Source organism: Bactrocera oleae, chromosome 5 (genome assembly GCF_042242935.1).
Source record: "Bactrocera oleae isolate idBacOlea1 chromosome 5, idBacOlea1, whole genome shotgun sequence".
Taxonomy (NCBI): domain Eukaryota; kingdom Metazoa; phylum Arthropoda; class Insecta; order Diptera; family Tephritidae; genus Bactrocera; species Bactrocera oleae.
In genome coordinates this window covers 55,512,783-55,535,000 of record NC_091539.1, presented here as the reverse complement: position 1 = coordinate 55,535,000, position 22,218 = coordinate 55,512,783, and the positions used below count along the sequence as shown (strand labels likewise).

General features: G+C 35.1%; 3 protein-coding genes across 4 annotated transcripts in view; 2 read left to right on the top strand and 1 right to left on the bottom strand.

Moving 5' to 3' along the window:
* Positions 1-22,218, bottom strand: part of Vav (Vav guanine nucleotide exchange factor) — a 63,401-nt gene that overhangs the window by 8,225 nt on the left and 32,958 nt on the right. The window contains exons 2-6 of one of the 2 annotated variants that reach the window (XM_014232028.3): positions 9,493-9,674; positions 8,171-8,245; positions 6,977-7,531; positions 485-584; positions 1-104 (exon numbers count right to left, since the gene is read on the bottom strand). The exon at positions 1-104 is cut by the window's left edge and continues 64 nt beyond it. In XM_014232028.3, coding sequence (XP_014087503.2) covers positions 1-104; positions 485-584; positions 6,977-7,531; positions 8,171-8,245; positions 9,493-9,674 — 1,016 coding nt within the window. The remainder of the gene's footprint in view (positions 105-484; positions 585-6,976; positions 7,532-8,170; positions 8,246-9,492; positions 9,675-22,218) is intronic. The other variant, XM_014232027.3, reaches the window with a different exon arrangement.
* LOC106615704 (uncharacterized) lies at positions 3,990-5,740 on the top strand. The gene is made up of 4 exons (XM_014232030.3): positions 3,990-4,220; positions 4,318-4,411; positions 4,469-4,562; positions 4,625-5,740. Exons 1-4 carry the CDS (start codon positions 4,178-4,180, stop codon positions 5,546-5,548), a joined length of 1,155 nt encoding a protein of 384 aa, XP_014087505.1. The 5' UTR covers positions 3,990-4,177; the 3' UTR covers positions 5,549-5,740.
* Positions 18,115-19,077, top strand: LOC138857553 (chymotrypsin-2-like). Its single transcript, XM_070110403.1, has 2 exons — positions 18,115-18,414; positions 18,475-19,077. Exons 1-2 carry the CDS (start codon positions 18,158-18,160, stop codon positions 19,013-19,015), a joined length of 798 nt encoding a protein of 265 aa, XP_069966504.1. The 5' UTR covers positions 18,115-18,157; the 3' UTR covers positions 19,016-19,077.

The following is a 22,218-nucleotide window of genomic DNA, read 5'->3' as shown; positions in this document are numbered from 1 at the left end:
AATTTTGTCTTTAAGGCATTTAAGACATCGAGATAGTTCGACTCTGTGTCGATCAGTTCGCGTATGACATAATCACGTTGCTCGAAACTGGTCGCTGAGGTGATCTGGGTTGGATTTAGGTAAGGGAAATACATTTTTTTTTTATTAAACAAATATACATTTATAGAAGAAAAATAAACATACGTATATGCACTATAATACTAAAAATCGCAGGCAACAGATATAAAACATGCGCATTAACAACATATTTATGTTTTTTATATAATACCTAACACCAAAATCATACCAAATAATTTTTTTTAATTATGGGAGTTTTTATTCGTTTTTTATTTTGCTTTTGTTATATTTATATTAAACCATTAATAAATTATTTTTAATGTTATGAGTAAAAGATTTCACAAAGTAAACTTCGAAATACATTTTTAACTAAAAAACTAATTTTTTTATAAAAATAAATAATAAAAAACGTCAAATCAATCAATACCTGACTTCTACTGGTTCTTTGTAAAGCACACAAATCTTGATAGACTTCCTCTTCTTTGGTGTTTATATGATCGTTGTGACATACATTGTTGTCGGTGGTACTGTTGTTTTATGTAATCATTACAATTCAGCGCCAAACCAATTAAAACGTAAGGTAATCCAATTTAGATTTTTGAAAACCAAGCGATAAAATGAAATAAAAATTAAAAATAAATTAGGAATTATCTTTGTCGAATTGTAATAAAAGAACAATAAAACATTTTCACAGAAAATAATATTAACAAATTCCTGATATCAAATTTTTTAAACAAAATGAGGTTAGAAAAGATGTTGCGCTAAATTCGATCAACTCTACGTACATATGTATTTACTTAAGCACTCAATAAAACTTAATATTTACGAGCATATTCGATCAAAGTAGATTGATTTAATAAAAACAATAGCGGCAGTAACAATTTTACTACATAAATGGTTTAAACAAGGATGCAAAATGAGTTATTGTTGAAGCAGAGGAGGCGAAAGTAAAATATTTGGGGAATAATAGTTTTCACAACAGCCGCTTTTACTACGTTACCAGAATGTAAGGGGATTTTATCCGACCAAGGACTGTTATTTCGGCGATCTAACCATGTTTGGATCGGTAAGTAGTAAGTAGTGGTCCTTTTCCGGTTACGGTTACATAGACCCGCTTATCTTTGCAAGGGCAAAAAGAGTTATTTAAAATACGCGCTTCATACACAAAACTGCCTATAAGGGCAGAGCAGATTATGTTTGAAGGAAAAGAAACGAAACCTAACATAATATTTCATATCATTAACCAGACAATGTTAATGAATAGAGAAGGCGCAAATGTTAATGGGCACTAATTTGTAGTTTTCACAAGCGGGAACATCGAAAAACTCAACTTCGAGGAAACGAGGAAGAGGCTATAAATAGACACAACGTAGGTTCTTACTTATATGAACTATGCGCATGAATATTTACATTTGCATATCACAAAAAAACAAAAAAAAATCATGATTTTTGTATTGTAATTGTTTTTGCATTAATAGATAAATTCTTCATGGGCTTCATGGCATGGGCAACGTTGCCACTTTTCCTTACCCACCCTCTAATAGGTTTAATGTGCATATCTTCAAAACTACTAAAGCTATAATAACAAAATTCACTCAGGACAAATCTTTTTAGCGCCCCTACCGACAGCGTAAAAATGAGTGGTAACCCCGCCTACTCCCCATCTAATGGTTTTGATTAAAACTACTAAACGTGCGAAAACTCCTACTACATAACAAAAATCAAGATTTTTAAATATTCGTTTGACTTTACTCCTTATATATTGTTGATGATATGTGAGGTACCTCAATGAAACTTAAAGAGCTTTTTATTAGTACGTTGCATGTTAATAGTATGTGGTAATGCTAAAAATCATCTAAAGTCTCTTCGGTTGAGTTTATGTCACATACATCCTATTTCAAGAAGCTGTTAATATAATTTTAACTGATGCGAATAAAACTAAGTGAGTCTAGGACCTATAACATTATTTAATAATATACCAAATATTATTGTAATCCATTCAAAATTTCATCGAATAATAAAGGTTCAATTCTTTCGCAATATTTTTTATTTAATATAATATATAAAAAAATAGGAAAACTGGAATCGATGTGACTTGATTTGGAAGTCACAAGATGACTTCAGTGGATGCTGGCTGCCAGCTGGCTCTATAAAAGAAAAGTCCATTGCCTTGCCTGTCCAGTGATTAGGTCACTTTCGCGCCTCGATGTGATGTGTTTTAAAAGTCAAGAGGTAACCTCACGAGAAGCTGGCTCTATAAAAGAAATGCAGATACCGTACCTGGCCAGTGCTTAAATGACTGTCGTGCCTCAATGTGATGTCATTTTAAAAGTCATGAGGTTACCTCACGGGAAGCTGGCTGCCAAAAGGTCCATTATTCTTAGAAAAATGTAAACAAAAGAGTCATTAACCCTAAATGGAAACAAAAGTTCTTAACTTGGCTAAATGTGAACAAAGGTTGTTGACTTGGCTAAATATAAACAAAAGAGTCATTGACCTAATAAAATGTAAACAAAATGGTCATTGATCTTGGCAAAATGTAAACAATGACCTCATAATGTAAGCAAAGGGGTCATTAACTTAATAAAATGTAAACAATTTGTGTAAACAAATGTATTGGCTAAATGAAAACAAAGGTTTTGGACTTGGCTAAATGTAAACAAATGGGCCATTAACTTCATAATATGTTATATAATGTAATGTTTGTGCTTTAATAAAAGTCCTGTGAAGGGTATTAGAGCTTCCATGCAGCTGAAGTCAACTTTTTTTTCTAGTTTAATATGAAGTTTTGCTACACCTGAAGATAATTTCCCTACTTTGAGCCTTGTAAGTTGCAAGAGTATAAAATGTTCGGTTACACCCGAACTTACCCCTTCCTTATTTGTTTTAAATCCTTTTTTAATGTGTTTTATTTTTTTAGTTTTACTTATAATAATATAATTTTTATTATTTTATTGAAATTTTGACTGCTTTGTTCAATTTTACTGAATTCAAATTATATTCTTATTAATTTAAGCTTTATTTTTGTCATTCCTCGCGACTTTACGAAATGGAAATTCCATATAAAAACGAATTGTGGTTAACCAGGCACACAGAAAAAAGAGCATAATCGCGCTTTACTTTGTGGCAGGCAGATACGCGTTTCTTATGAATGAATTTGTTGTCATTGTATTATGAAATATTTAGAAGATATGCACAAGCTTGCTTGAATCTTATTGGTCGATGATGGTGCGTCTGCGCAGTTTTTTGTTGTTCCATTCTTTACAAATGCTATATTGAGGGACATCAATACATATATGTATGTATGTGCAAATGTATTTGAACATGCACACGAAGGAAAGGCAATTTCAAGAATACACACATATAAATTGGCCAACTGAAACAAATACAAAGAGATAGCTGTTTGAGTTCACTTATTAGACTATTATACTCAGATGTTATCTGTGGTGCTGTTTCCATAGTACAATTTTTTATTGCAACATCAAATTTTTACCTAACTTCAAATCCTATCACAGATATTTTTGATTCTCTTTTCATTTTTTTCGTTCATAAGCATGCCAAAGAACATCTGCGAAAACATTTTGCTTGCTTCGTTCCCTTATAGAGTGGTGTAGATCATTGAGTTCCCTTCTAGAGTGGTGAATGCTCCTTTATGATCTAGTTTTATTTTCGAACTTACGCTTTTTCGATGTTCCCTCATAATAATTTACATTTTAGTACAGCTGACATTTGCGCCATCTCTGTTCATTAACATTCTTTAAAGAAACTTTGCAACAGTTGTGATACCAATGGATATTTTGTATTTTACATTTTTAGCAGAGAACGTAAACTACAGACACAAACCGAGCTAATAATAACGTACGTTCATAATAAATTTTCTACGTTCTCTGTGACATTTGAGATGAAGCATGTAAGGCGGAATGTCAAAAAATGCATACGGATTATCTTCGCATGTGGTTCTGACAGGCGATTCTACAATTGGTAGACGAATGCACTCGAATTTTAGGAAAATCGCCTAAAAAAAAAATAAAATTAATGCAATAAAATAAACAAATAACGTGGGTGAAAAAGTGTATAAATATTACGGGCAAAACAGCAAATCATGCCGCGTTAATTGACAATGGAATTACACTCCTATGCGAAACGAAAGGTCGCGAAAAAATGTAAGCTGAAAAAATGCACAACCATGTCTAAATTTTAGTTATACATATGTGTAAAGAAAATTGTGAAATTTGTACATTCGTAAAAATATATTTGCAGGGTCAATTGATCAAAAACGACAACTTGTTGAGGCACGCATCAACCACGATGAACTGTTCACGAACAAACCTACGACCAGTGTAGCGCCTTGGAAGTAAGTGATATTTTGAGCGAAATTAATATATTTAACACTATTCTATTAATTTTGTAGAAAAATCTTGAGTTTGGCCAAGTTGGACGACTACAATGTGTTCTTCGTGCGCAAACAGTGGTCGAATATGGTCAACAAATACAAACAATATAAGGTATAATACACCGGAACCATTTTATAGTGTGATTTTAAAACATTCCTCTACTTTATGTACAGTTGAACCGTCTGGATGTGATACCAAATGGCGCACATGATCCAGAAGAGATACGAAAAATTACGCAGGAATGGGAATTCTTTGAACCAATACACCGTTTTATGTCGTACAAAACCACCAATTTGCATTCGTATGCGCTCCCAATAACTATACGTCTACCAGTACCACCAACGGCTGATGATGATGGTAGTTCCATTTCTTCCCCTGATCATCTTGACGCGTTCAGTAGCGACACGAATTATGAATTCAACACGGCAGACGAACCAAATGAACTAAGAGAAGCACAACCAAATACAGATCATGATTTTTATACAAAGAAAAATGGACTCCCTTTAAACTACTTTGCTGATGAGAGCAATGATACACAGGAATCCATGTTGGTTGAACAACCAATTACTTGTAATGGGGTGACTGAAGGTATGGAACAAGTAAGACTACATGTAGCAGGTGAACAAATTATCGAAATGAAAATGGAACAATTTAGCGATACAGAGAAGACTGTCGAGCAAGGACGGCCACCACAAGTTTCCACGGAAGCGAATGCGCAAATGCCGAGCACATCTGCTGCTGGTCGTGTGATGAATTGCCAAAGACGCCCACAGGAACGACCGCTTAGCGAAAGAGAGCGTTATTATCGACATAAACGTCGCTACAATCGACGACTTGAGCGACGTTTCGATGCCCTCCTCAACGTATTCGGGCAAATAGTCAAAGCTGAGTATCCAAATATCAATGTGAGTCCTTTAATTGGCGCCGCTACACAAGGAATTACGTTGGCAAATAATCTTTTCAAGAGTGAAAATGAAAATGATAGCGCCGATGAGGAAAATGAGTCATCAAGCGATACAGAACGCATGCCATTTAACAAAGTGGTGGGTGGTGAAGCCAGTGAAGGAGTTGGTAATGAGGGGCAACAAGAACGCTAATGATATAATGAAAAAAAAATATGTAAAAAAGGTGTTTAGCTAATTTTATGACGCTTTGAGAATTATGACTGGGTGAATATTAACAAAAGAAAAATATTTTGTAATGTTTGAGTGTACACGTACATATTACATACATATATACAAAGCCGAAATTTACCAAATAAAAATTATATGAAATTTTGTGGAAATTTACTAAGTTTTGTGTCTATTTTTTGTGTTTATCAAGTAAAAAGCAACAATAAATTGCATCAGGTAGAACAAGAGAGTGTTTGGGATCACCTAAAAGATTAAATTAATATAGTGATAAGGATTCGGTATTAGATAGCGGTATTTCTAACGTGTCTAATACACGCGGTGCTTCAATTTTCGCAAAAACAAAGTACAAATAAAACCACATTTAATGTACTGAAATTCAAATTAGGTATCATGCAATTATAACACACATACATACATACATCAATAGCAATATATGCATGTATCATATACTACAAAAGTTAAACAATGTAAGCGCAAAAAAAACGCAGTTAGAATACTTCAAAAATCTCTACGAAGCAGAGAGTGGCCACTTAATTCATAAATATTTTGTAAAACAGAAAAAAAGTGAAATGCGCTTCATTTGCATTCTCAATGGTGGAGCGTTTAGAAGTACGCCAACGACCAACAACACAAATGTACATATGTATGCATGTATTGTATGCATTCATGCAGCACAATGAAATTGTTGCACCACCATAACAACAGAGAGAATATGTGATAAAAACAATCTAACTACAAAAGCCATTGAATTAAACGAGACACTGTATGTTCGCACGTGCATGGGTGCAACTTCACATATCTATGCAAAATATGGTGTGAACATTTTGCATATAAAATACATACAAATCTGTGAGAGTTCATAAAGGGTTGTCGGAAAAGTTTACGAAGCGAGTGTAAATAGGTGGGACCTGAGTTTGAGAAAGCTGGGGAAGCTTCAAAAAGATAGAAATGCATTCGGAGGACTGGCGGAAAATATTGAAGTCTAAGTTTTTAGGTTAGTTCAACGCTAGGAAGAAGGATTATAAACAGCGCTAACGACTTGAAAGAAAATAGAGAGAATGACAAGCTCAGACAAATGATAATGGATATTGGAACACTTTCCATAAACTTAAAATTAATACGAAAATAAATATTGAGTAAATCAGAATAATTATATCGCTCTGGAATTTCCACAAATTTGAAACTATAAAATTCGTTAGAAACTTTTTCATTTATTACACGCAACAGACAACCCTATATAAATATGTATAAGGTTTGTATGTAAATAGACGTACGCATGCACTCATGCATGCAGTGTACACAATGTATACATGTACGATGATAATAATGTTTTGTTGGAGAGGAAGCACAAACAATAGTAGGTAGATATGTAGTATATGGGTTGCTGTGCGCACCTCAGTTGCCTTCGATGAGAACGTGACGTAGCATAAGTCCTCGTAAACTTTTTCATCCTCTTCAAAGTAAATATCATTGAGATACTCGTGGCCACCCACTTCTCGGGCAGCCGCCTGATAATTCCATGCTGTTGCAGCTAAACGCTGTAAGCTTTGGTTGTCACTCGAATTTGATGACGCACTCATGGCACCCAAACTGTCTGTGACAGAGTTGGTGCTGCCGATGCTGCTACGTCCGCCAACGGAAGTGCGAATACTATTAATGCCACTCAAATTACCCACAGTAGCGCTGCGAGTATGCGACGTCGACGCATAAATACGAGCTGTCACAGCCGTACTACATGAACTGCCACTGTACGTGGATTTTTGTTCATCATCAATGGATTCCAGCAGATTGGTAGTAAATTCGTCTTCATATTCTTCGGTGTCTTCGTTGCCATTCTCAATTGTTATGTCGCTGTTCTCATCCTCAACCGAGAGCGAGCCACTAATCGAGACGACATCACAATTCTCAGCTTGGCCATCAATTGCTCCATTCTTACGCGATTCATCGCTGCTCGTTGTCGGTATGTGGGTATGTAATTTAAGTGCAATATATTTTTTTTGGACGCACGTGCGTATGTCAATGGTACATTTGTTTGACGTTTAACGTTTGACGTGTAGTTGAACAATTATTTAATTTGTTGATTGATTGATGTGTTTCACACAGCACCAAATAACGGTGGCAGTGATTTAATGGGAGAGTAGTGTGGGTGCAATAGAAAAGGCAGAAAATAGAATAGAGATAATAGATAGAAATATTATACAAAGTTATGCTGTACTGTAGTAAGTTGAGCAAACATAATTATATTTTAGGTAAGTGTTAGTGGTGAGGCGCTTGTCAAACACGCCCAGTGTAATTTTCAATGAGAAAAATATATACCATACATATATATACGTATTACTGTTATTTTTTTGTTTTCGGAGCTAAAAATTAATTACAGGCATCTGACGCATTGCTCGGCTGCACGCGGCATTAATACACGAACAAACAATGGGGAGTTAAAAAAGCGGTGTTGAATGCGTCAGTGCGCAGCATTACAGTCCTGCCCACTAATGTTAGAGGATTTCAGTGTCATTTAGGTGTATTTATGTTAATGCAATGTACTAAAAGGCTAAAAAATTATATTTATTTTGGATTTAATTTACTTACGTTGAATGTAAATCCTTGTAAATGGCCTCATCGGAGTGGGAGCGTTCGCTGGGTGAAAGCTGGATATTGAAACCACTGAAACAAAAAATAAATGAAATTAATTAAAATATATTTTTGTTTCGACTTATATTTATTCATAGATGGAATTACGCAAATATGAAAATATGAGGGGGGTCCGTAACCGAAAATTTTGCAAAAATGGCGATTTTTTTCCTAACATAGTCTTTTTTTAGCTCGATAGACTAAGTCACACGATGCTAAATCTAAGGAATTCGGTGGATGGCGCAGCAGTTCGTAGTCTAGCTCGACCAAGTTGGTCGTATTGACGGCGGAGATGTGAGTTGGTGCGTTACCATATTGGAGCGCACTTTTTTCTTCTACAAATTGGATCGTTTTCCTGCAATTCGGCGTGGATCCAGCCCAATAATTCGTGATTCTGCGACCGTTATTGTTGTTGTAGTAGCGACAGAAAACATTCCTAAAGTAATTTCGAGGAATGGTGCCGAGTTGACAGTCTTTGGCTGGATAAAAATTCGAATCCGTTCCAGTTACTTAGACCCGACTGTCGAGGGAATGGCGACCGTTCTTCAACCATTATTGATTATCATAATCTATGCAGTACCGGTATGGTCACGTGGATACAGTATGACATGTCGAAGAAGCTAGAGACTTATCAGATTACTGCACTCCGTACCATAACAGAATGCCTCTTGATGTCTTCCATTTATACAGCGATACCAGTTTGTTTCTGGCTAAGGAACACAACGAATTCCTCGCCAGCCAAGGGGATTTTCCTAGACTACGTGGATGGCGTTGAACACCTTGTCGACCAGTCTACGGACGCAACTGAATTCTGACAAGCACTGCCGCTCTACCAGTGAACGGCTTCCTTGGAGTTCAACCAACGCCAATAGCAGAAGAAAGAGTACAGTTAAGTAGGTTAAACTCTTAATAAACCGAAATCGATCCTGACATATCAAGCCTATGTACTGCTTGCAATGAGTTCCCGCATGACACTATAGATCTCTTTGCATGCTACATGAAACCAACTCACAATTCACCTGCTGAGCTGGTTCTACGTTACCGAAATTGACCCACATTTTATCCGGCCAAGAACTATTATTTCTGCAATCTAACTCTATTTGGATCGATAAGTAGTCACCTAACATCCCTATGATCCGAGCTCGTCGAAACAGTATGTTTTCAAGAAAAACTGTTTCAATCTCGAACTAACTAATATCTCAAACTGCTTGGTAAGGTAAATTTATACGAACAGCACTTCAATTTTATAAACGAATACTTACTACATTTACGATACTCACATTAAATCCGGATGCAGTTGTTGTACTTTACGACATTGCGATAATTTGGAAAGTGTTATCAGCACACGATGGAAATTCGTTAAATCATACAGCATTGTGGGCTCGAAGAGATCCGATTCGCGCAGTCCGAAATGGTTGCGGCAAACATCCAGAAAAAGTTTGATATTTTTACAGCACAAGAACTGAAATGAAAGTAACAAAGACAAGTAGATGATAAATGGGTATTTTTCTTTATGTCTACTGTTACTTGAGATGTATTTATGTAAATGTGCAACAAAAATGGAAATCGAAAATAACTTCGCAAAAACTACAATTTATTTGCAAATAAAAAGTTTTCAATGGCCCTCAATTTAACAGAACACTCTTCAGCAAAATTGAATGGAAAATAAAGTGGAAATTGAAGGGAGAAAGTAAAATGAGTGGCATAAACGGAAAACCACAAAAATTACAACGTTATGGGTGAAATTATCAGTGCAAAATAACATAATTGTGGTAAATATGTAATTGAAAAGTTAATGGGTAGGCAAACCGATGATTTATTTGAAAATAGGTACATTAATATAATTTTAGTTTGATACAGGCTGAGTAAAAATTATAATTAATTGAAAGAGTTTAAATTATTTATATACATATATACGCGTGTATAAGTAATTAATGATCCAAGTAGCTTGAACAGCGTTCACTAATTGTTCAACATTATTACGAAAATTCACATTCTGTTAAGAATGCGTTTCGCGCGCTTTCGAGCCAAATTTTGTTCAGCGATGAGGCCCATTACTGGCTCAATGGGTATGTAAACAAGCAAAATTGCCGCATTTGGGACAAAAAACAACCTGAAGTGATTCAAGAGCTGCCAATTCATAAAGAAAAAACAACGGTTTGGTGTGGCTTGTGGGCCGGTGGAATCATCGGTCCATATTTCTTCAAAAATGATGCCGTTGAGAACGTAACCGTCAATGGCGACCGTTATCGTGCTATGATAACAGAATATTTGATGCCTGAAATTAAAGCTAGTGATATTTGGTTTGAACAAGACGGCGCCACTTCCCACACATCGCATCAATCAATGGCTCTTATGAGAGAACACTTCGGTGAGCAGATAATTTCGATTGGCCATCAAGATCGTGTGATATCATACCGTTAGACTTTTTCCTGTGGGAATATGTAAAGTCTTAAGGCTATGTGGACAAAAATATTCGCCAGACATGGCTCTGTGTAACGTTTTCCTATATCTAGAAATAAAGAGAACATCAAAGTGGCCTTGTTTTACAAGCTTACTTGTAGATGACATTAAAAGCGCATCCATGAAGGAGCTAAAGTCTTGCCGAAAAATCGAGTTTGAGAAGTGTTTTTAAGATTGGAATAAGCGCTGGCATAAGTGCATAATATCGAATGGCGAATATTTTGAAGACGTAGACAAATGAATAAATATTTTTTATCAAAAAAACGAAAATTCGCGTTATTTTTTGAACCTCCTAAAACTTTGTAGTGGTAAGGCATTCTTTAAAATATATACGAGTATGCTACATTTTATTGATTACTTGGCCGAGTACAATTTTTACTGCATTCAATAATGGATTTTTGTTTGCAAATTGTTTTTTTTTTTCTAAAATTGTAATATATCTGACCTCCGAACAGATAGCGATTTTCCGCAAAAAAATCACTGACTGACAAAATGGAGTATAAATGTATGTTGATGAATGGTTATCTTGACAGCGCAGATAAAACAAACTATTATTATTTATTGAAAGTAACAATAATATGGAAGTTTCTGATTCAGTCTAGGGTTAAGGTCAAAACAAAATTAGCTGAAAATTAACAGGCTTTGACGAAGCTTTCTGTATGGCTCAATTAGTTATTAATGGGTAGCATCCAGCAATTTAACTTTTATATATCATATTGAGGGTCTCTGGATAGATAATACTCAATTTAAAACAAGAAAATCCCGTAACTTCGGTTGCACCAAAGCCAATTTTCATACAAGAACTTAATTTTGATCGCACAATTTGTATGGCAGCTATATGCTATAGTGATCCGATCTGAATAATATATTCAGAGATTGTAGCCTTGCCTTGGAAAATATTCTATGACAAATTTAGTGAGGATATCTCGTCAAATAAAAAATTTTTCAATATAAGGACTTGATTTTGAACTATCAGCTTATATGACAGCTGTACCTTATAGTGATCCACTGTTGGCAGTTCCGACAAAGGGGCAGCTTTTTGTGGAGAAAAGTATGTGAGCAAAACGCACTTACGACAACATCAAGCGAAAACGATCGTGGTCGAATCGCAGTGACTCGGCGGAAACGGTGGCCAAGCCAGGATTGGCAGTCAAGAAGGTTTTTTTTATGTGTTTGGTACGACCAAATTCTTAATTCGGAGCTGTACTGTAAACAATTGAACCGTGTAAAGGAAGCAATCGCTCAGAAGCAGCCAGCTTTGACCAACAGAAGAGGAATTGTGTATCATCAGGACAATGCCAGGCCTCTCACATCGATAGTTCCTCACTAAAATCTCCGGAAGCTTGGTTATTAGGTTCTTATCCATCCATATTATAGTCCGGATCTGGCGCCAAGTGAATACTACCAGTTACGGTCAACAGCGATTGACTTTGATGGTAAAAAATTCGCCTCAAGAGAAGCTCATAAAAATAGATTGTCCCATTTTTTGCCAAAAATGGCGAGGGTTATGTTTTTCATAAAACTACCTCCAAATGACAACAAGTTATCGAACAAACCGGTGACCTAAATCGGGTTATATCGGCTATGCTAAATAAAACCTTCACTTTACTACAAAAATAATAAATTTCTTTTTACTAAACCTTATATTTATTGAAAAGAACTTGTCATAATTCACAGTACCGTCCTTAGATGTAACCGTGGGCGACAGAGCTAAAAGACAGTTTGCATTTACTTCACCTTTCTTTTGAACAAAATAAGACTTAATTGGCAGAATAAAATCAAATCGTTGCAAATTCTGCGAAAATTGTTTGAAAGCATATAAAATACGCGCATTGAATAACAGATATAATAGCTGCTGATTATACTCGGAAATCTATAATGCCGTAAAACAATTACGACACTGTATTATTTTAGCAGAAGCATACAAACAGGAGCAGTAGAGCACAGATGTTACACTCGGCTGGCAGCATAGTTCATAACTGTTATATGTGTTATGTATGTATGTGTGTATGATAATAAACTGAGGTTTTTAAGACCGCAACGGCAGCACTTGCAGCTGAGCTGGCGTTTAAGTTTATAGCAAACTACAGAATAAAATCAATGAGATAGTATATGGTGGGTACAGATGTATGTGTACATGTGAGTGTGTATATATGTACATACATGTTGGTATAACGAGCAAAAATGCAACTGCATTGGCTTCTATATCACTTTATAGCGAATCCATATTAACTCGTAGAGTTTAAATTGAATTTCCGTAGCAATAAGGATCCGAGCAAACACCTACACACACACACACACACACACACGCACAACACGTGCAGCACACTGGCAGCTAGCAATCTCGTCAACACATCTCGCCTTGTAGTGCCATGCAAGCTGAATACAATAACAATAAAAGAAATAAACTAAAATAAAATTTAAAAAAATAAACTAAAATAAAATTTAAAAGAATAAACTAAAATAAAATATAAAAAAATTAATTTCTGAGCAATGACGGCAGCAAAGTGCCACCGACACATTTACACAGTTGGAACTTTAATGTATCTATGTATGTGTGTGTGCACAAAGTGCAAGTGGAAGTTGACCAAAATTGTTTCCTCCCTTGCCAATACAACAACAGCTACAACTGTTATAAGAACAGACGCAAACGCAAAAGCCACAAATTCATTTTGGCTAGCAGCACATGGACCAAACCGGAGATGTGCAGCTGATAACACAAGTAGCTGTTCAAAGTCGATTTGGCGCAAACTTGTTAAATGCTAAGTGCACCGCACAATGGTCCATCTGTACTTGAACGTATGTGTGTATGTGTGTGTGTGCTATGAGGAAATTGCAAAGTACCCGATCCAAATGCCATGAAATTGCTTCGAGTGCTAGTGTACAAAAGGAGCCACAATTCCTTGGAAATTTTTAAATGAGAAGTGTATAAAGAGAATGAGAATTTAGGACAAACACGCACACATGCATACATATCAAAGTATTTGTGTAGAATAAGAGAGTATTAGCAGATTGTTTAAAGTGGCCTTTTGGCTATTTGCTTTGTATATGAGATAAATGTACAACATGTAGTATGAATGTAAATAGAACACAAATAATTTCTTGAGTTAGGCGGAAAAAATCCTCTCAAAATTTACATAATAAAAATAATATGAAAACCAAATCCAAAAGAAAGTAAAATAAAAAAGAAAAACGATTTTCCCGCTCACATTTTTGCTACAACTGATTAGAGACCAAGTTGATTGAGATTTGTAAAACTAATTTCAAAAAGATTCCGAAAGTGAGTATACGACAATTATTATAATAATTTTTCATACACTTGTTATAAGATTCGGCTGGGATTGCTTTCAGTGCTCTCAGCAAATTTTTTTTTTCGACTCATTTTTAGAGTGCTATTCGGTAAGTTGTTGCATAGTTTCGTCGTCATATTCATAAACCTATGTCTTGTCATCAGGGAGGCTTCTCAGCAACGTTGTCAAGCATCTCTTTTGCGACCTCTACTCGACGTCGTTTTCGCAAATGATTCAGTAATTTTGATACCAGCATTGATATACTTCATACCCAAAACATTTACCAAAATGTATTGAGTCGATCCATTACAGATGTTGAGATACTCTGATATCTCTTTGATGCCAACACGACTATTTTCAAGCACTGTTTCTTAAACTTTTTCGATGTTATCTTCATGGACGACTTGCATGTGGCAAGTTTACGTCAGAACTGTTCTCTTAATACTAAAAAGCGCATCAGATATATCAGAGGATCTGGAGTGAGAGTTGAAATTCAGTTATAAGCAATGCGGTGGCTCATAATAAAAATTGGTGCAATTTTTAAATAATTTGTAAAAGGCTTTCTTGATACTAAAAAGTTAAACTTCAGACCACAATAAATTTACGACTGTATTTTTATTTGGTACAAAATATTGAAGAAAATTGCGCTTTGGTGCATCTGAGATACAGTTATAACAGTAAGGTGGACATAGCTATATTTATAAATGATTCTGAAATACTATTTCTACAAATGCATCAAATTGTTTCTCTTGAATAGCATACAGCAAATGCTAAATAAAATATTTAAGCGCACATAAAATATTAAGGCAACCCAATTGGCACAACAACTTTTCATCAATCACTAAGTTAAATGTATATTGCTTAAACACAGAATAGAAAACCTTGTGGAGAAAAACTATAAGACTTAGAGTCACACATACATACAAAAATATATACTTGTTTTATAATTTCTTTTCCAAACTCTTGAAATACATATTTAATGAGGTTATACAGAAGTGGTAGCATATGTTTATAGCACATTAGGGTAGAACAACATTTACCAGATTTCATATTTATTTTCAATATAAAGCTATAAATTATTTAAAAAAAAAGTTTTATTACGCTTATATAGTTTTGAAATATATTTGCGAATATTCTCCGAAATTCTGAATTTAATCCGGCAATTAGTTTCGGATTTATGAGCGTATTTATTAGAATCTTTCAAAGACACGCTTGTTAGCTTCCAAAACTTTAAGCGCACTTTTCTCGAACACTGTTTTCAACTAGACCGATCACTGAAATTTTAACACGACCTTCTTAGATACAAGTATTGTATATGATCGAAGGAATAAGATATTTGATAATAATTTTAAGTTTCTTAAGCTACTCTGAAGTGTAAATTTGTTCTCAAAAAAAGAAACGACCTATAAACAAAAGGCCGCTGTTTTGTCAAAAATCAATACTTTGATCATTACCTGTATTTTTTTTTTGTTTTTTAGAATTTGAAATAATTTTAAGCATAAAAATCTTCTTCACAGTCAGGCACCTTTGCTCGGAGATCTCCTGGAGATCGGCTTCGGATCGGATCAAGGGGGTCCAAAATTTTTCAAAATAATCACCGATTATTAAAGTATCTTAAATTCTGTAAATGTATATTATTTTTTATTTTTTTAGTTAATAAATTGCCTCATCAAAAAAAAAAAAAAAACACGAAAAACGCGTTTTTTCTGACTTGCGGCTGGATATAATACCTAAAATAATGTCAATCAATAATTTTAGCTGTCATTTTTATATTCATCATATGTTAAAGATCAAGGAATTCGATACTTTTGGACTTCTAATTTCAAAATCACTAAATCTGTCTGTTAGAAAGCTATTAATTGAAGATATTTTTGGCCAGCTTCGACAAATCATTAAACAACACTTATGAAACATTATTTATAGCTAAATCAATCATTTCTAGAATGAGCACGAAATAGTTGCCGTACAGTAAGACGTGGTAATAACGAAGAGATAAACTTTTTGATTGTTTCACTAGAATGTGGAATATTTAGTCAATAGTTACATATATCCCCCACACACTTCAGTGCCACCCTAAAGCACGTGTTAGCTGCTGCATCATGACCTTAAAATATTTAAGCAAGCAGCACTTTTACTTTCTTTTAACATATACACACACACATATATATTACACATATGTACAAACACACAAATATAAACAGACAGGAGCCCACTCAAATATAATAAACCCAAAAGCGTCACAACACTTCAATGCTTCGATGATTTGCAGAGCATGCCCTTATGTCATAATGGTTTGTGGTGACTTTGACTTCTGCCAAGTAGAATGTGCCAGCAGCGACATTGAATTGAATTACAAAAACAACATACTTGTACATTATATACTATATATGATAGAACTAACAAGTTCGTCTCCGCTTAAGTCATGTTTGCACTTAAGAATAACATCAAGAAGACTTCTTTCGTACATACATACACACTTAGAAGCAGATAGATATGGAGAAGAGATGTAAGCATACGTAAGGAGTATATGTGGGTATATGAACATACATATATCATATTCACTAACGCGTACATACATTTTAGGGTTCATATTTTTTTAGTATTATAGCTTTATTCGTGAATGCAATGTTGATTAATTGTAGCAATTCAATGTTTTATACATTTTACTTTTTAATACCGATAAATTGTAATAAATACATTTATCAAAAATTTATTGTAGTAATTTAAATTTTTAGATGATCCTTGTTATTCGAGTGAGAATATTTCATTTCAAACTAATGGAAGAAATAAACTATCAATTTTTATCACTACAGTCGACATAAACAAAGCATTGCACTACTTAATACTAACCGTCTTTGATTCGGTACGGTACTTGGTATATCGGTTTAAGCTTTGCTCTCTTGTCAAAATATTTATGTACATGTGAAAGGCTCTATTTAAAGTGGTATAATCGCTCGCTATTATTTATTTTAGTTGTTTGTTCGATTCACCACTCTCCAAAAATTGACAAATATGAAATTTTTGGTCACATCTTTCAATGTGCCAGGCCTTTCTTTCAAATTTGTTCAAGCACGACAAAAATTGGTATCATAATCGCTCACATCTGAAACTACAAAAATACTATCCTTTAATTTCGTCACACTCAAAGAAGAATACCTTCTTTTTTTTTTTGAAGAAAAACATTCGAATTTTTCTGTCCCTTGACTTAAACAAGTTTGTATTTTTTTAACAAGATCTTTCGGCATCGGTTTGCTAGAGAACGTAGCTTCGGACTACATATTCGATCGTTACATGATGCGAGTTTATGATAATCAAGCATCCTAGGTAGGACGATTTAACCCACCCAGATATTGTGAGTGTCTTAATAGGATCGCAGTGGTCTTGTCGACTTGTAAGGGTCTTTTGATCCGGACTATAGGAGTCGTAGGTATCACAACGGACTGGCGTCTTAAGCTGTCCAAGTGGGATCCCTTCTGGGATCGACCTCCTAACCTAACCTAACCTAATAGGATCGCATGAGTAATATTTATTCTTTACGGCAATCATCGGAAAAAACGCAGATTTGTACTTACTCTCACCCCCTATCGACAACAACTATCACAAAAGAGTTGCCTCGAAGTCTTATCCACGATACATGGATACACTGGTACACATCAAAAACTAAGGAACAGTCGAAACAATAAACTTCACCTGGCGAATCTATACCAAAGAAGGCGATGACTGTCCTATTGACCGGGCAGGTGAAGGGCATCGTCTATTAGAATTCACGAGGTATGATCGACTGGAAGACTGAAATAGAGAAGGGCAAAACGGTCACAGGACTCTATTATGCCGGACTATTATACCGCACGACTTAACGAAACGCCCTAGCTTGACACGTGAAAAATTATATTTTCACTAGTAATCAATTGAAGGATGAATTAAAGATCCAAACAGTGAAATCTAACGAACTTTCGTCGTTCCACAACTTTACCTAATGTGAAAATTGTTGTCATAGATCGTTACAACTCAAGAAAACCAATACCAACAACAGCTTTACATAATCAAAAAATCGTTGCAGTAATTATATTTTAATGGGTTCAACAAAATACAGTTCATAGAAATAGCTAATTACTGCCAATTTAGCTAGTATGAAAACTAATCGGTAGCGCACAAAAACTCGCATTATTTCCGACGATAATCCACAGAAAGCATGATCCGAGTAAACAATTGTGCACCGTTACTGCTCATCACTCTCGCATTGGTTACAACATGCAATGCCATAGACGCCAATGAAAGTATAACACTGGGTCGGCCAAGTAATCGCATTTACGGTGGGCAAAATGCTGCTGAGGGACAGTTTCCGTATCAGGTGTTAGTGACACGAGCGGGCGATAATTTCATCACAGTCTGTGGCGGAGCGATTATCTCGAGGAATTATGTTTTGACAGCAGCGCACTGTGCAAATGGGTAACTTTCTGTCAAGTTTTAAATCATCTAACTTTCAAATATCGATATTCTACCTTGCAGATATTCCCCTTCGGACTATTGGATTCGTGCCGGCACTGTAAAATTTAATTCGGGCGGCGTTGTAATACAAGTGGCTGAGGTGAAAATACATCCGCAATATAGTGCCTATAACTATAATATCGCCTTGCTGCGGCTTAGTAGCCCATTAAGCTATGATGATAAAATTAAACCGGTATTACTGGGAAGCACTCAGTTACCCGAAGGCACACCGACCATAATAACCGGTTGGGGTGGTGTATCAAGTGGTGGAGTGGTCGATCAATTGCAATATAACACGGTGTACACATTAAATCATGACACATGCGTAAAGCGTTTAAAACAAATCCCCGATTCAATGGGTTGCCTCGGTAAAAGCGCTGGAAATGGTATTTGTAATGGCGATCCTGGTGGTCCTGCTGTAGCAAATGGCATTTTAATCGGTGTTACATCATTTTACGTCAATAGTTGCGACAGTAGTCTTCCGAATGGTTTCACTGATGTGGTTTATACAAGAGATTGGATTCGTGCAAACTCAGATGCTGATTGCACTTGTTCTGCATGAAAGTTCTTTCCAAAATACGAAATGATAAAAGCTTAATAAACATACATATGTGTGGTAACAAATTGAGGGGAATAACTTTTTCAAATGAAAGTCTTTATGCGAAAAAATCGTTGTCAAATCTCCATTGAAAATAATCAACAATTTTACAAAAGCCTTTCAACAGCGATTTGAGAAACTTATTTTATTTTCAACTTAAAAATTTCTCTCTAATTTATTTATTTCTAATCGACTTTGATTTGATAATCGTTTTCATATCATATCAATATCAGATAAGAAGATAAAGTAGGGCATGGCCTTTAACACTTTTCGAGAGAGAGGATAAGTAGTAGAAAGCTATCTTGAAGTTTAAGGGGCTCTTTGTTGTAGCTTTTTTTAATGTATAGCACATATATATTATATATATTTTTTTAACATCTACAGATATAGTATATACTTTTAAATAAATAAATTTAACACATGGAATTCAGGTACTGCGACCAATAGATAAGATACATACCATCTGATCAGATTTGATCTCGGACTGGTCCATTTAACGATACATTTTTTTTTCTTACATTGGTACAACTTTTTTTTAAGTTTATGTGAAGTTTGATCTCCATATGTCAATTAGTGTGTGTTTGGCATCTGTTTGTTTACGATGCGTAAGATTTGAAACAGTGCTTGAAAATCGTTTTGCTGGCATCAGAGAGATAGCAAAGGATCTCAACATCTCTTATGGATCGACTGGAGACATTTTCGTTATGTTTTGGGTATAAAGCGTATCATCGGTCAGCCACTGTACTAGCCACATTTGGTTCGCTATGACTTTTTTCTGTCTTCAAAACTAAAAAATCCGCTTCGTTCACAAGTGTATGAAAAAATGGATTAAACATTGACAGGCTTGTATCAGGTCAAAAGGAGTCTATTTTGTCGACAATAAAGATTTGTACTAAATTACAAATAAATGTACTTTTTTTTCAGTCCGAGTCAATTTTGATCAGATATAGTTTATCGAATATTACACTTTCAATCAGCGGAATTAGTTGATAATAAATTACTTACAGCCACGTAGAGTCGCCACATTTTGAAAAAGTGTTCAAAAATTATTGTCTGCCCCTCGACAACTAGTATATTTTGATGATACTTGGTGCACATATGTTTACTTTATGACAAAAAATATTAAAGAAAAATAACGTTAATTTCGGTTGCATCGAAGCTTTAATACCCTTTAAAAATACAAAAGGATTCTTACAAGAACTTGATTCCCATCGTTGTTTGTATGGCAGCTATATATTATAGGGATCCGATCTGAACAATTTCTTCGGAAAATGCATTGTTGTCTTAGATAATAGCCCAGTCCATTTTGTGAAGATATCTCGTCAAATGAAAAAGACCTCGATGCAAGCACTTGATGACGATCGTTCAGTTTGGATGGCAGCTACATACGATATATGCTATAGTGATCCGAGATCGGTGGTTCCGACCAAAATTTCAGATCGATATCTCAAAAACTGAGGACTAGTCCTCGTATATACAGTACAGACAGTCGAACAGACGGATATGGCTAAATCGATTCAGCTCATTACGCTGATCATTTATAAAGTAAATTTGCATAGAAATAGCAATAATGACATTTGCTTGTTTGGTTGGATTTATTTGCACTTGGTAAACTTTTAAGGTGTCAAATTCATCAAAATGTTCAACGAAGCAATGCACCAAAGTATATTAGCCAAATTAATAAGGAAAATGAATAGCAAAGTCAAAAATTGTCACACATCACTAAGCTGCGGCAATTTAATGCCGAATAAGCTACATATTGAGCGTGAAGTCAAGAAATTGTTTAAAGCGCTTGAGAGAGGTTTTTTCAACCATATTAAGTAAACACTGGGGCCACACCCCATATACAAGCATACAGAGCAAAATATCACACATGACGCTTTAGCAAATATAGCAATTTAATATATTCCTTTGGCAAATAAACACACACACAAACACCGCGTGTAGCATAAGAGCCCGAGCGAACACCATACACGAGGCAAGCGACTTAAAAGCCACTTCAAACTTTTATATCGCAAGTGTTGGTAATTTGGTATATAGGGGGAACATATGCACATACCTATGTAGCATACTTGCAGGCGTGTGAGCAAATGTATGTAATTGTGGCGTTCATTTTATGCGAATTCACGTTTTTAATACCACAGAAGCGATTGTGCGGACTTGCAACATGTGGGCGTGCTCGACACGCTCAATTGAGTATTTGTGCGCGTGGTTACGACGAATAAAAAAATGTACAAATTCATGTGTATGTGTGTGTTTTGCTTTATTTGATAGCATACATATTGGCGCTTATTTAGCAAATTACAGTTTTAACTTTTTAATAACAAGTCATTTGTATGTGGCTTTGTGCGGGTGTGTCGTGATAAATGAAGGCGAATATGCAAATTATGCCAGCAACGAGCGGTTGTGGACACGCCCCCACTTTTTAAATCAAAGTTTATATCTAAGAGATATAGAGATATGCCGCGTAATATTTCTACACAAGAAATGTTGGATAAATGTCATATCAGCGAGTGTTAGTGACAGTAAATTTTGTGATAAAAGCTATTTAATTTTACATTAACTCTTCAGTTTCGATTTATTTCTCACTTGTCTTCTCATTATGACTGAGCATTACTGTCGAATAATTTGTGAGAGAAACAGGAGACAGACCTGAGTTAACGAAATTTCGAATCATAACGGGTAAGTTACGAAAATTTGAAACTTTTCTGAAAATAATATAGTACAATCGGGATTTGGGCTTATGCGAAGACGCAATGAATGAGTAATACTAGAAAAGTGATTGCCATAATGCACTAAAACCAAGAGTGTGGGCTCATCAACTTTGAAGTTGACATATAATATAAAGAAGTTGGTAAGAAGATACACATGGACACAATAGTCCATATATCCACATATATCCATTACAGTAGAGTTTGTTTGCGATGCGAAAAGTTCGTCGGTCGCTTTTTACCATGGAAATAATTGGAAACTGAACAACGACATTTTGGTTAATGTTTTGGGTATAAAGAGTGTTAATGCTCGATTGAAAATTATATTAAGTGTTGCCATGCTCGTATTGACTCAGGCGCCAGAAGATATGTATTAAAATACGTGAAAATGTAGATTTTTTTTTGGTCAATCCGGATCATTGGATGTATAAGTTTTCTTGTTCAATATTTTACTAA